The sequence below is a fragment of the Salarias fasciatus genome, chromosome 2 (genome assembly GCF_902148845.1).
Source record: "Salarias fasciatus chromosome 2, fSalaFa1.1, whole genome shotgun sequence".
Classification (NCBI taxonomy): domain Eukaryota; kingdom Metazoa; phylum Chordata; class Actinopteri; order Blenniiformes; family Blenniidae; genus Salarias; species Salarias fasciatus.
Genome location: NC_043746.1, coordinates 33,204,732 through 33,217,454, shown reverse-complemented (window position 1 = coordinate 33,217,454; position 12,723 = coordinate 33,204,732). Strand labels below are relative to the sequence as shown.

Sequence of the window (12,723 nt, the reverse complement as noted above, 5' to 3'; positions counted from 1 at the left end):
GTTTCTCTGCATTTTCAGCCTCTTGTTTGGCCTTTAACTCAGCAGCTTCCACTTCTAGCTTATGCAGTTCTTCAATGTGACGTTCTTGCTCAAGTTGCACTTCCAAGGTGGCCTCATTGGCAGCAACTTCAGCAGCTGCGCTCCTTTTGCTGGCAGAAGTGAGACGGGAAGAAGTGGAAGATGTGGAAGACTTGGAGCTGTGAGAGCTGTGAGAGCTGACGCTTTTCTTGTCAAACTTGGTCTCTTCATCACCTTGTGCCTTATCCACAGGATCTTCACCTTGGCTTGTGTCGACAATGTCCTTTGCTTTCTTAATGATGTTCTCTGTGACTGTTTGACAGGTGTCAACTCTACGACGTGTGTCATTATCAGCCACGCTGATTCATCTAAACTCATCATAAACAGCATTCACGCTCATTAAGGCATTCTTTACTTTAGTGATGTTTTCATTCAGCAAAATGCTGGAGCACTGTCCACTCAGTGTCTGTTTGGCATCTTTAGTGACAGCTTTCCACTTCTCATAGCACACACTGAAGCGATGTGCAACTTTCTTCACTTGCTCATCGAGCAGTTGCTGACCCTTTTCCGTGAACTTGCGGATTCTTCGGTCTCTTTGTGGCTCATTGGAGGAAGTAGAGTTGTCAACTCTTGTGGCCTCAGATGCTGGTGGCAGCATACTAGTGCAGCCTTTCTGCTCATCTTCATGAGTACTATGTGCACCAGTCACTTGTAGTTGCATGTCCATGAGACTCTGCAGGACATCCACATCTGCACACACACTTTCACTCTGAGACATCTTACTTGATATGTCACTGCTCTCAGGTGCTGTCTTCTGGAGCGTTGAGTTCTCACTGTACCTCCCTCGGCGTGATGAAACGACGACAGCACAACTGTTCCTTCTACTGCTCAGAGTTTATTGATCTCAACACCCAACCCCAAACGTGAGAACTGAAACATACAAACACACATATTAATAAACAGAAACTTATGCAGTTAGCAAATATACACATTGCACAAAACAAATAACCTTAACCCTTCAACATAAGACACTATAATCCTTGTGCACAGTAAAATGTTTCCTGAAAGGCATTGTTATTTATATAGTAAATTGTTTGTCTTTGTCTATTAAAACTTTAACCTTTTCATTTACAGCATGTGGTCTTAAATCCTTTAACTGCAATCACAAAACCCTCACACAACCTATATTTACAACATCAGACATGCACATGAAACCTACATTGCAACACAAACATTCACCCAAGCCTGCACATGAGAAACATGAGACACACCAGCACCCAGCTGCCAAGCATATTATACTGCCATCGCTATAATGATCAACACAAACACCACGTAAAACGGAAATTTACACACCTCATTGGCTGCATCACCCTACAAGAGAGGTAAGCTGTGTGTTTCAGCTGTTTTTACAGACTTCTGGAGCTTATTTCTCCCTCCGCGTTTGTCCGTGCATCACTTAATGCGGTCCTACTTGAAACCTTGGCGGACGGTTAGTTCCGCTGTAAATACGCTCTCTGCCAGTAGAGGGAGGAACCGAAATTTAATCAAAGAGAAACGTCATCAATGATGAACTGCAAATGCAATGCAGTTACACCCTGAAATCCCTGTTCCCCCATGCTAAACACCATGGAGTGCCTCTATCGCCCCCTGCTGGCCAGTTACACTCACTACATCCACACCTGCAGGTATTCCTCAACCAGACAAAATGAATTTTCTTCAAAAAAATGTTATTTTTCTTGACAAATATAGTCATATTTATCCTAATTTATTCACGCCTTTCTTGAGAGCCTTTCTGTGGGTTGTTTTATTCTCCTTAGTCAGTTTTTAGGTTCTCTTGTTCGTCCTTATCAGTTATCTTTCCTTCAATTTAACCTTTTGTACAGCCTCATTATGAAGTGAAGACAGAGTTTGTTCAGTTGACTCTGGATTACACACACACACACACACACACACACACACACACACACACACACTCAGGTGAAAATATGAACTGTTGGGTGAGAGAGGAAGGCTTGAGAGGTAAAGAACAGGTGATGTCTTTCTGTATTTGAGGTACTTATAGTGCTGTTCTTTTATTGTCTGGAGAATGGTAAATCAGTCAAGTCTGAGATCTGGTGCCAGATGCCACGGCACAACTTCGGGGGTGTCGTGGCGTTCAGTGTGTCAGGACAGTCAGGGCTCAAAGACCTGGTAATGTCATTGTGGTCATAATGTTCTGGCCAGTCACATTATGCCTCATGGTTTTGTTTCATTCACTCTGAACTGGACTTGTAGTTCTCCAGACTGGTCTTGCTCTCGAGACCAATTCTTTGTGGTCTTGGCCTCGGTCTTGGTCTTGTCTTGGTCTCAGGATGTCTGGGACTGGCTGGGCGTCTGGAAGGGATCTGCTGGTGGTAAATGAAGGTGGGGCTTCATCATTCTTCAGTTTCGGTGCTGGCCGGCGGCTCCTCTCATCACCGTGTCTCTGCTGCTGCTCTCCAGTAGTCCGTAGACTGAAGGAACGTTATCACTCTACAGAACTGGAGAGGGCTGAAGAACGTCTCTGGACTTGGGCAGAGTGTCGGAGGGGCAGCGATGGAGACCAGCGCTGGGCGGATGAATTAAACTGTTACTTTAACAGATTTGATTCTCTCCCCACCCCCTCTGCCCCCCTCCCTCCTCCCCCTCTTCACACGTCTCCAGCCCAGGTGACCAGCTGCCTGGACCGTGGACTCCCTCACTGACCGTCCACGGTACATCACCTCTGAGATATTGACCCTCCTTCCTGATGCTGCTACAGGGCTGACAGCATACTCAGCCAGTGTTATGATGGGGCTTCTGTGGTGACTGGGGTAAGAGGTGGTGTACAAGCTCTGCTCCAAAAGAAGCTTCCTAGATATATCCCATACATCCACTGCTACAACCACCAACTGCACCGAGTAGTTGTGATGCCATGCAGAGTGAACCATGTGCAAAAAGTTGTTTTGGCCTCTCAAGTTCACTCTACAAGTTTTTTCAGCACCACCATGTGTCCAAGAAATATGGTGCACCAAATCTGAAAAGGCTGCTTGAAATCCGATGGACAAGCCAGAATCCTGCCTGAGATGACAGAGGATGGTGATGCTGCAGTCGACCTGTGCACCGAGGCATCAGGCCTTTATGTCCAATTAAGAGGCATCGCTTCTTTGAGAGGAACGTTTCTGGAGCAGGAGCTTGGTGTCTTCAAACCAGCAAATGCCATTTTTGAACTGTTCGGTTGCTAACAAAGAAAAGCCAGAAAAGAAAAAGAAAGAAAATATGAAATGTTCTGTTGAATATCAGTTGTGTTTTCTAAATTAGACTGAGAATTTTTTTTATTAATAAGACTACCTTTCAGTTTTGTAAATATTGATTATAGTGTGTGAAGTCTGACTTTATATTAAAATCTATTTGAGAATGAGGCCATCCAGTTCAGATATATTGGTGGTTGATCAAATCTACATGAAGGATATTTTATTTTTATTTCTCAGTTTCCCCCTTGAGGGATTGCCACCTTATTGTGGTGAGGGGGTTTTCATGCCTCAGTGACCTTCAGGGCAATACCAGCAGGAGCGTAGTCTTCAGGAGGGACACCCAGCTGGACAGGTCTGAAGGCAGAGCCTGACTCAGTGCAGTCCACTTCTCTAGGCTCGGGATGGACACAGAGCTAACAACCCAGTTTAATGAAGAAAACACTGTTACTATAAGCACAGGGGGAAAATGCTGGAACTTGATGTGAACATACGATGCTCCATCACATTTCTGACTGGCCCTCTAGTAGGCTATGCCTGCTACAGTAATGTCAAAGGTCATGATCAGGCTGATCTTTAACACTCCTCATATTCTGCATGTGGACTCGGTCACCTTGTTGTCTTGTGGTGGGTTAGACTCATGGCTATCTGGATTAAACAGCTGATAACAGTCAAAGAAAGCTGATAAAATAAGAAAACACCTGCTAAATTAAGAAAAAAAAACCAGATGAAATGAGAACTTGGTTCGGCTCCTGGTTCTGGTCCTGGTCCTGGTCCTGCTCCTGGTCCTGACTCTGGACTTGATGTGGTCCAGCCTGCGGCTCCCAGACACCGGACCGTGTCTGGCTGTCAGTGTTCAAACAGCGACGACGCCTCGCTTGTAGCTAAAAGCTCTCTGCCATCAGCAGATCCATGAATTGAGAGGTTTTCCAAACCCTGGTCCGAGGTCCTGAGAATCCCGTCCTGTTTCCTGCAGACGCTGTGTCCTCCGGGGAGCAGAGGAAGCTCCGTCTGCTGTTAAAGCGGCTGGAAACGGCATCAAGCTGCACAGGACAGAGCTCAGGAGAAGCAGCCGGCGAGGTCTGAAGCTTCCAAACACATCTGGTGACAGAGTTCATGTGTCGATGTGGATTCATATCATCAGCCGCCCCTCATGGATGGAGCAGGAGGAGGACCAGAGACCGCTTGGTTTTTATTGATATTCTTTATTTATTTATTTTCCTATTTGCACCACAAGATGTCTTTTAAATGAACCGTGGTGGTTACCTGATCCCAGGCACAATTCCTCCTTCAGTTGGGTTTTCCCATCATGTCTTGACTAAATCATATTTAGTGGTTTGTTTCAACCTGCTGACAGGTGTTCCTCTTTTTTGCCGTGATGATGAGAGGTCAGGAAGGATCAATAACTGTGAAGCCCCTCCAATCCTACTTTTTGAGAAAGGGCCCTTGGTTCATTTCTGTTAAACTCTCATATATGGTGTGATATTTTGGATGAGATCATTAGGTCAATAAAACGCCTTTAACTTAAAACTGGGACCAAAGCAGTTACTAAGGACAATACAATTAACTGGATGAATGGGACTTTTTCTTTGAAACACAACAGAAACCTTTTAATCAAAATAGCAAATTTCCAATTTAATGAAATAAAATAATTGTAAACAAAAACAGACTATGTTAAAACAGGTGCTATGAGTACCCTTGTAGTGGGAAAGTTAACACAAAGGTAAACAACAGTTCAAAAAGCAATCTTTTTCTTCAGCAAATACAATATTTCACACAATCAGTGTCTCAGTTTCACAGTCTTCAAATATTTTACCAAAATAAAGCCGGCACCCGCTTTTTAAATTCGTTAATTCATTAAAAAAAAAAAAAAAAACTTGCAGGCCTGAATCGTGGCTAGAGAACGCTGGAACCCAAAACGTAGTGTCCGATCACTCCCTGTGGAGTGATCGGACACTCTTTCTCTTTTCCCAGAGAAACGCTCCAGTCAGTCCAGTCATTCTCCATTTGTTTGATCTGACACACTTTCTGAAGTTCCTTCTTAACACACAGTTTAGAACCTCGTTCTACACACAGACTGAGCTCTGCACCCGGGAGCCGTCTCCATGACAACAAGTGTGTTCCACTGGGACTGTGTGATGTCATCACAAGAGAGTGATGTCATCAGTTCAGACAGGCCAGCTCAAGTCACAGGTTTGACATTCGATTTTTGAGCAGCGCGGACGAGAGACACGGACATGACGAGACAGACAGAGCGGAGAAACAACGGACGCAGTTTCAGTAAGAGTCCATCTTTTCTTTAGAGCTTTGAGTTTACTGAACTTTAATCAAATTACCTGCAGAAGTTTTAGAAACCAGAGACAAATGTTGGCAGATCTTCCTATGTTCAAACTCACTGGTATTTCTTTCTTTTGCAGACATGAGTGCAGAGCCAAGTAGCTTGCTAGCAGGAGGAACAAGCCTCCATCAGCCGCCACAAGAGCTGCCACCATGGTTAGCTGAGCGACCCATGGACAATGGAAAGAAGCGGAAAGGTGGAGTCAGTATCGACTCCGACTCTGAAGACAGAGCCAGCGAGTCGATGCCTCCGGCAAAGAGGAAGAGAGTTGACTCTGGTGAGCAGAAAGAGCCGGTCACCCGACCAGCAGCACCCACAGGCTCAGCGAACGGATCGAAGAAGACCAAGAGCAACCAAGAACAGTCAAGGACAGTCTGGCTGCGGGCCAAACGTCGGCCTCTGCAGGTTAGCAAGTCATCGGTCCAGAGCGATCACAGCTCGTTGTGCGACAGTGACAAAGAAGAGGAAACTCCTCCAAAGTCTCAGCCTGTTTCTCTACCGGATGAGCTCAACAAGATCCGCCTGTCCAGACACAAGCTGGAGCGCTGGTGCCACATGCCCTTCTTCTCTCGCACTGTGACCGGCTGCTTCGTCAGGATAGCGGTCGGGAACAGCAGCAGTCCACCAGTTTATAGGGTTGCTGAAGTTGTGGACGTGGTAGAAACGGAGAAGGTTTACCAGCTTGGATCGACGCGAACAAACAAGGGATTACTCCTACGGCACGGTGGCGACGCTCGGGTGTTCAGGCTGGAGTTTGTTTCAAATCAGGAGTTCACAGGAGGTGAATTCACAAAGTGGAAAGAAGCCATGGCAGGTGCTGGCCTGCAGGTGCCAACACTAGATGAAATCTCCAAGAAGGAGCAGTCCATCCAAGACGCCATCAACTACCAGCTTAACGACAAAGACATTGACGACATCGTCAGAGAAAAAGACAAGTTCCGAAAAGGTCCCCCAAATTACGCCATGAAGAAGACGCAGCTGCTCAAAGACAAGGCCGTGGCAGAGGAGCGAAGAGATGGTGGTCGAGTGAAGGCCATCCAGAAGGAGCTGGAGGAGCTGGAGGACAGGGCAGCTGCTCTGGACAGAAAACGGACTCAGAGCATCTCCTACATCAGCTCCATCAACCAGAGGAACAGAAGCTGGAATCTTACTGCGTCTCAGAAAGCCCTGGTGGCTGAAGGATACAATCCTTTCGCGCGGAGGAAGTGCCAGCCCACCCTGATGTCAAACACCAGAGATCCGTTGGCCCGAGGAGCGATCCTCGCTCAGCTCGACCAGAAGTACCGGAGCAATTCGGCAGCAGCAGATCCTTCCAACGCAGAGGAGAAGACGCCAGCCACTCAGCTCTCAGAAGACTGGCTTCAAGCTCATGATTTTGATCTCAGCATCGATCTACAAGTTCCCACAGCAGGAGCACAGTCGCTGCCTGTGAGCTCCAACCCACTGCCTGTGAGCGGCGGCGCCCCCCGCAGGTCCTTCAGCCTGGAGGACTACAAGAAGAGGCGGGGGCTGATGTGATGCGGCCAGCGGAATCAAATGGAAATGAGTTGTGACTTTATTCTGCTCGCTCTGCTCGGTCCGACACACAAAACTACACCCATCTATCAAGAGACATCTGACCTCCACCCGTCACTCTGGGAGGTTCATACATGTTCAGGGCGTCATGTGATCAGGGGTCTGTGGGGTCTGCGTCATGTGATCAGGGCGTCATGTGATCAGGGGGTCTGCGTCATGTGATCAGGGGTCTGTGGGGTCTGCGTCATGTGATCAGGGCGTCATGTGATCAGGGGGTCTGCGTCATGTGATCAGGGGTCTGTGGGGTCTGCGTCATGTGATCAGGGCGTCATGTGATCAGGGGGTCTGTGGGGGCTGCGTCATGTGATCAGGGCGTCATGTGATCAGGGGTCTGTGGGGTCTGCGTCATGTGATCAGGGGTCTGTGGGGTCTGCGTCATGTGATCAGGGGGTCTGCGTCATGTGATCAGGGCGTCATGTGATCAGGGGTCTGTGGGGTCTGCGTCATGTGATCAGGGGTCTGTGGGGTCTGCGTTACCTTCAGCACCACATTAGCGCAGAGCGTGGGCTCAGTCAGAGAGGGCCTGACGGTCTGTCCTGCGCTGAGCTTCAGCTCCGTCTCGGTGTTGTCTGTAGACCGCAGGACGACTGACGACACCTCCAGAGGAACAACCTGACAGCAGGAAGCACAGACACTCAGTCTTCTGTCGTTTACACATCTGTCTGTGAAGTATCCAACCAGTCTCAGAGCTGTTATTTTCCTGACTGATTTCATCAAAACATTGATGACGACGCTTCAAATACAATAAAAGTCTAAAGTTTCAACATTTCACATCTTGTTTTCAACTTGAAGCTGGAATGATTTCCATGTCGTTCTGTTTTCTAACATCATACCATGCAGATTTAATGATTTCATGTCATTTTTATTCCAAACAATAGTTTTCAGTGAATTCCTTGTACTTCTGTGCAGCTGAATGATTGAGTGTGTTGCTGCGGGTTAAAGTTATCAAACTGAGAGAGCATCTGGTCCTGAGCGCGGGACTCACAGCCAGCAGCCGGATGCTGGTGTAGGCGTCCATGCTGAGAGCAGGCAGAGAGCCGCAGTCCTGATCCAGGACCAGCCGCCGGGAGCAGACGCTGCTCTGGTCCTTCAGGAACGCTGTGGACACAAACAACAACAACAACAGTCACGACCAGCCGCTCCGCTTCACTTTGCCTTTAGGAGTCCTGGATGTGTGAGCGGCTCTGAGGCCGTCACTCAGTCTGGCTTCTCTTTTATATGAGCTGCACTTTGGACCAGGTCTGGACGGCCTGCAGGTGTCTGAGCAGCCGGAGCGCTTTCTAATAAAACAGGAAGTCACGCCACACCGGCTGCCATAAAGCATGTTAAATACAAAGCAAGGATGGCTGACAGCCAGAGGCGAGTCCCAGCGGCGAGGACAGAACTTTAATAACAGCTGGATCCAAAGGACTGAGGACGAATGAACCAGGCTGGCCGGCTTCACTGCATGATCTGCTTCACAGCTGGAAACGCAGAACAAAGCAAAGCCGAACACAGCTTAAACCGTTTAAACAGAAACAACTGTCCTCCACGGAACAGGAAGAGAACCCTGGACCCTGGACCCTGGACCCCCGTTACCTGCAGGACTGCTGTCCACACAGTGAGCAGTGAGACCAGGAGCCGGCAGGAGAAACACACCCGTCTGTCCACTCTGGCCTGCTGTCAGCATCACGTCCCCCAGCTGGAACACACACTCAGCACTGTCAACACACACTCAACACACACTCAACACTGTCAACACACACTCAACACACACTCAACACACACTCAGCACACACTCAGCACACACTCAGCACACACTCAGCACTGTCAACTCTGGTGCTTCTGGGAATGTTTCTACCTTGTAGTAAATGTATTCTGCACTCAATAAAACACTTTATAATGATTTTATTTTTCTACACTAAAAACTACTTTGCATACCTTAAATTGCACTGTTTAGTTGTCTGGCTGGCTGGTCAGCTTCTGCTAACTAACTAATCACTAGTTATGAGTTCGTTAGTTAGTTAGATACACCCTCTGTGGCCACTAGATGTCACTGTCTGACGCAGGAAGCTGCTTCAGAGCAGAGAGAAGTGTCCACAGCAGGGAGGAACCTGGACGAGCTGTGGGAGTGAGGAACATGAGGGACTGGAGAGAAGATGTCTGGACACGGACAGTTCAAGAAACGTCCATTACTTCCTATGATAAAACTCATCAATGGCCCCAGAGGTAACACTGACAGGAGGAGTGGCGTCCACCTCGGAGCCTGCAGGAGGACGAGGTGAGCAGGTGACTGGCCTGGTATCCCGGGGAAGCCTGGGACTCCTGATCGCTGCTCTCTGAGCCAAACATGAAGCTGGTGAACTGCTGGAAGAGCCCCTCAAAGCTTCTGTCGGTGGGAATAGCCGGCGAGGAGTGGGACAACCCGTCGAAGCCTGAGGACGAGACACGCAGCAGCTTTACATCCCTCTCATCGGACTCGTCGTCCCGGTTTCGACGCACTGCCTTTCTGAGACACTCACGGTTCTGCGACTGGACACACAGAGCGTCACTGCTGCTCTGCTGTCGGACGGACGCCTGCAGCTCGGAGTATCCCTCCTCGGTGCTCCTCAGGGAGTAGGACGCCACGTCTCGGCTGCACAGCTGCCGGCTGCCGCTGCAAAGGGAGGGCAGCCGCTCAGACCGCATGTCCAGTCAGACAAACCAACACTCAATAAACCAGAAGACCGACTGCTGAGATGCACGTATGTGGATGATGAGACACTATTCCATCATGACAGCAGTGACTCTGACCTCTTCCTCCTTTCTCCATTTCCTGAGATTTCTAAACACACAGTGAACACCTCTTCAGAGCCAGTCCCATCATGAGACGTATTCCTTCAGTCTGTACATCCAACTAACACTTAATGTAGTCAAACCAGCAGTTACTCATGATCTGGGACGGTCTGATTTGATATTTCATACTTATTTTGGTTTTTTTCTGAGGCTGCTGTAACCCTGAATTCCCCAGTCAGGGATCAATAAAGTAACTTTCTACTCTACATTAAAGCTGCTGTAGGCAGGATTTTACTAGTCAATGCTAATTTTTCTGTGTTTTCTTTGGATTAAATGTTAGAGTATCCATTGATAATCCTTTAGGAGTGTAGCATAATTGCACTACCGTGAGGGCGCAGCATTTCCATCTGTCTCTGTTCTGAGCTGAAAAGGAATCTCGACAGCTTCAGGTATCGTTGACCAATCAGAAGAGCCCATGAGGCTCTAACCGTGATTGGTCGAGGGGCGTTCATCGCACATTCTTGTGGGAGGGGCTTAACTTGCGTAAGGGCGTGATGTCAGAGAAAACAGGACAGGATTGGCTGTGCTGGGTTTCAAATCACTATCTTCCTTCGGTAACCCTAAGCAAGATGGCGGAGATGCGGAATCCTGCCTACAGCACCTTTAAACAGGAGAAACTCACAGAGAATGTATTAACAATACAATTTCATTACTCAGTGTGTTTTTTCCTCCAGTCACTTTGAGATTTAATCAAGATACCCAATAAGATGCACCACAGCGGCTGCTCGCCTTCATTTGCACACCTTAAGGTACGCCTCCCAGCCTGCCTGGAGCTGAGACGTTCACTGACCTGACGGTCTGGACCGAGCAGCTGCTGAACAGAGACACGTCCTCACTGCTGCAGTCTCTGTCACAGCAGCAGTTAATGTCACACACATCCCCGAGAGCGTCGCAGGGGCAGTACCTGTCCACTGACACACACACACACACACACACACACACACACACACACACACACACACACACACACACACACACACACACACACACACACACACACACACACACACACACACACACACACACACACACACACACACACACACACACACTAATCACAACCAGCCGAAGTTCAGCAGCTACTTTCTCAGGGTGTCTTAATGGGTTGTAATCTGGATTTTTCAATCTTCCGAGTTTGCAGGTTTTTCACAGCTGAGCAGTTGAATTATAATGTGACACATGCTTCCTGCTTTAGCACTCCTTTACCACAGCCTTTCACATTTCTTATTGTTTTTTGAAAATATATATTCAAATATAGATATTCAGTTGTTTATAAATCACTATGTCCAGTTCTTTATCGGACTATGTGATCATCTATATTTCTGCATCTATTAAATAGAATTACAAATTAGGGCTGTCACGATATCAAATTTTCACTTCACGATTATCATGGGCAAAAAATATCACAATAACGATATTATCACGATATCAGCAAAAATTTAACTAATAATGGTACAAACATTCAGATTCATCTTTAATTTTATTTTTGTTTGTTTTCTCTCTTTTCCCAGATGAATTACATTCAGAATACCTGTCAAATGAGGTGTTGAAACAATATGAGAACAGTAACTGTACAGCTGCATACCAAAAGTGTAGTCACTCTCAACTAATTAAAACCTGATGAACTGATTAACAGAGGATCCACAGCAGAGGCGTCATTTACGTAGGGTTGGTGGGTTATGAAAACCCACGGACCCTGTTGGGGTGAAATCCTGTACCACCACCACACTGCCGAGAATTGTTGTTTGTTTGTTTGTTAGTTAGTTTGTTTAAATCCGAGGCGGAATGAGCAGCAGCTGCTTCTCTCCAGCCAGAGGCGCCGCTACTAGCTGGGGCCCCGAGCTGAAGGGGGTCCCGAGGAACGGCTGACATCAGTCAATTTCAATGACAAATTTAAGGCGCTACGCTAGACGCTGCAACGACAACGTGTCGAAAATCGCCCGCATGGGGCTCTTTCCGAGTGCTCACCGGTTAGTTGCTCGAAGCGGGCCGGCGGAGAAGACGGCATGATGATAGACAGTCCAAGTCATCAAGATCAGGCAGATCAAAGCTAATTTCAGTCTCCAGCGCCAGCCTGGTGGCCCTACAAGCAAGAGCTAAAGCACAAGCTGCTCAAGCCAGGGCTGCCTTTGCAAGTAAAGAAATTGAACTGAAAGTTGCTCAAGCCACCCTAAATGTTGAAGCTACTCGCCTTCAAGCCACTCTCGAAGCAATGCAGGAGGAAAAAGAAATGAATGCTGTTCAAGCTGAGGCTGATATACTAGAGGCAGGCTTATTGGAAGCAGATTGTGAGTCACAGAAAAGTTCTTCACCTGTCCCTCTCCAACAAAGGCTTCAGCGCACAGCAGAATACGTGAAAGACCAAGCCAGTGTCAAATCTGTCCACCAGCCATCCACCCCGCCCCAGGATGACAAAACCATGACTTTCACACCACTTCCAGTCACCGTTGAACCACCTGTCATTCCTGATGCTGGTCAGTACAGTCAACAATGCCAGACCCCAGGTGGATACCTCCTTCTGCAGCCAGCCACTCCACAACAGCTGCAGTATGGTATCCAGTATGTGAGAAACGGTTCCCAGTTTGAAGCCCCAAGGCCATGTCTTCAACAACCTCAGCAGCCTCACCAGCATGGAGACTGCCAACAGGAACCTCATGGGCTGCCGTCCACCACCTGCCAATCCCACAACAGTCCTCTTGTGCCCACCCAAGCCACCACTCTGGAGCTCGC

The 12,723-nt window shown here is 47.9% G+C and overlaps 1 protein-coding gene and 1 pseudogene across 1 annotated transcript; one reads left to right on the top strand and one right to left on the bottom strand.

The window, feature by feature from the left end:
* Positions 1-5,775: 5,775 nt before the first annotated feature.
* Positions 5,776-7,122, top strand: LOC115397078 (RNA polymerase-associated protein RTF1 homolog pseudogene; annotated as a pseudogene).
* A 508-nt stretch (positions 7,123-7,630) lies between these two features.
* Positions 7,631-12,001, bottom strand: LOC115397069 (tectonic-1-like). Its single transcript, XM_030103234.1, has 7 exons — positions 11,962-12,001; positions 10,784-10,904; positions 9,681-9,814; positions 9,457-9,593; positions 8,758-8,860; positions 8,131-8,277; positions 7,631-7,656 (listed from the first exon to the last, which is right to left on the bottom strand). The coding sequence occupies exons 1-7, from the start codon at positions 11,999-12,001 to the stop codon at positions 7,631-7,633; spliced, it is 708 nt and encodes a 235-aa protein (XP_029959094.1).
* Between the last annotated feature and the right edge of the window lie 722 nt (positions 12,002-12,723).

Bases quoted from the DNA above. Each gene is read 5' to 3' on its own strand.
- LOC115397069 (XM_030103234.1), bottom strand. From the start codon at position 12,001: ATGCCGTCTTCTCCGCCGGCCCGCTTCGAGCAACTAACCG. The intron at 10,905-11,961 runs GTGAGCACTCGG...TGTGTGTGTCAG, and splicing joins CCGCTTCGAGCAACTAACCG to TGGACAGGTACTGCCCCTGC. The intron at 9,594-9,680 runs GTGAGTGTCTCA...TCTCGTCCTCAG, and splicing joins GTGTGTCCAGTCGCAGAACC to GCTTCGACGGGTTGTCCCAC.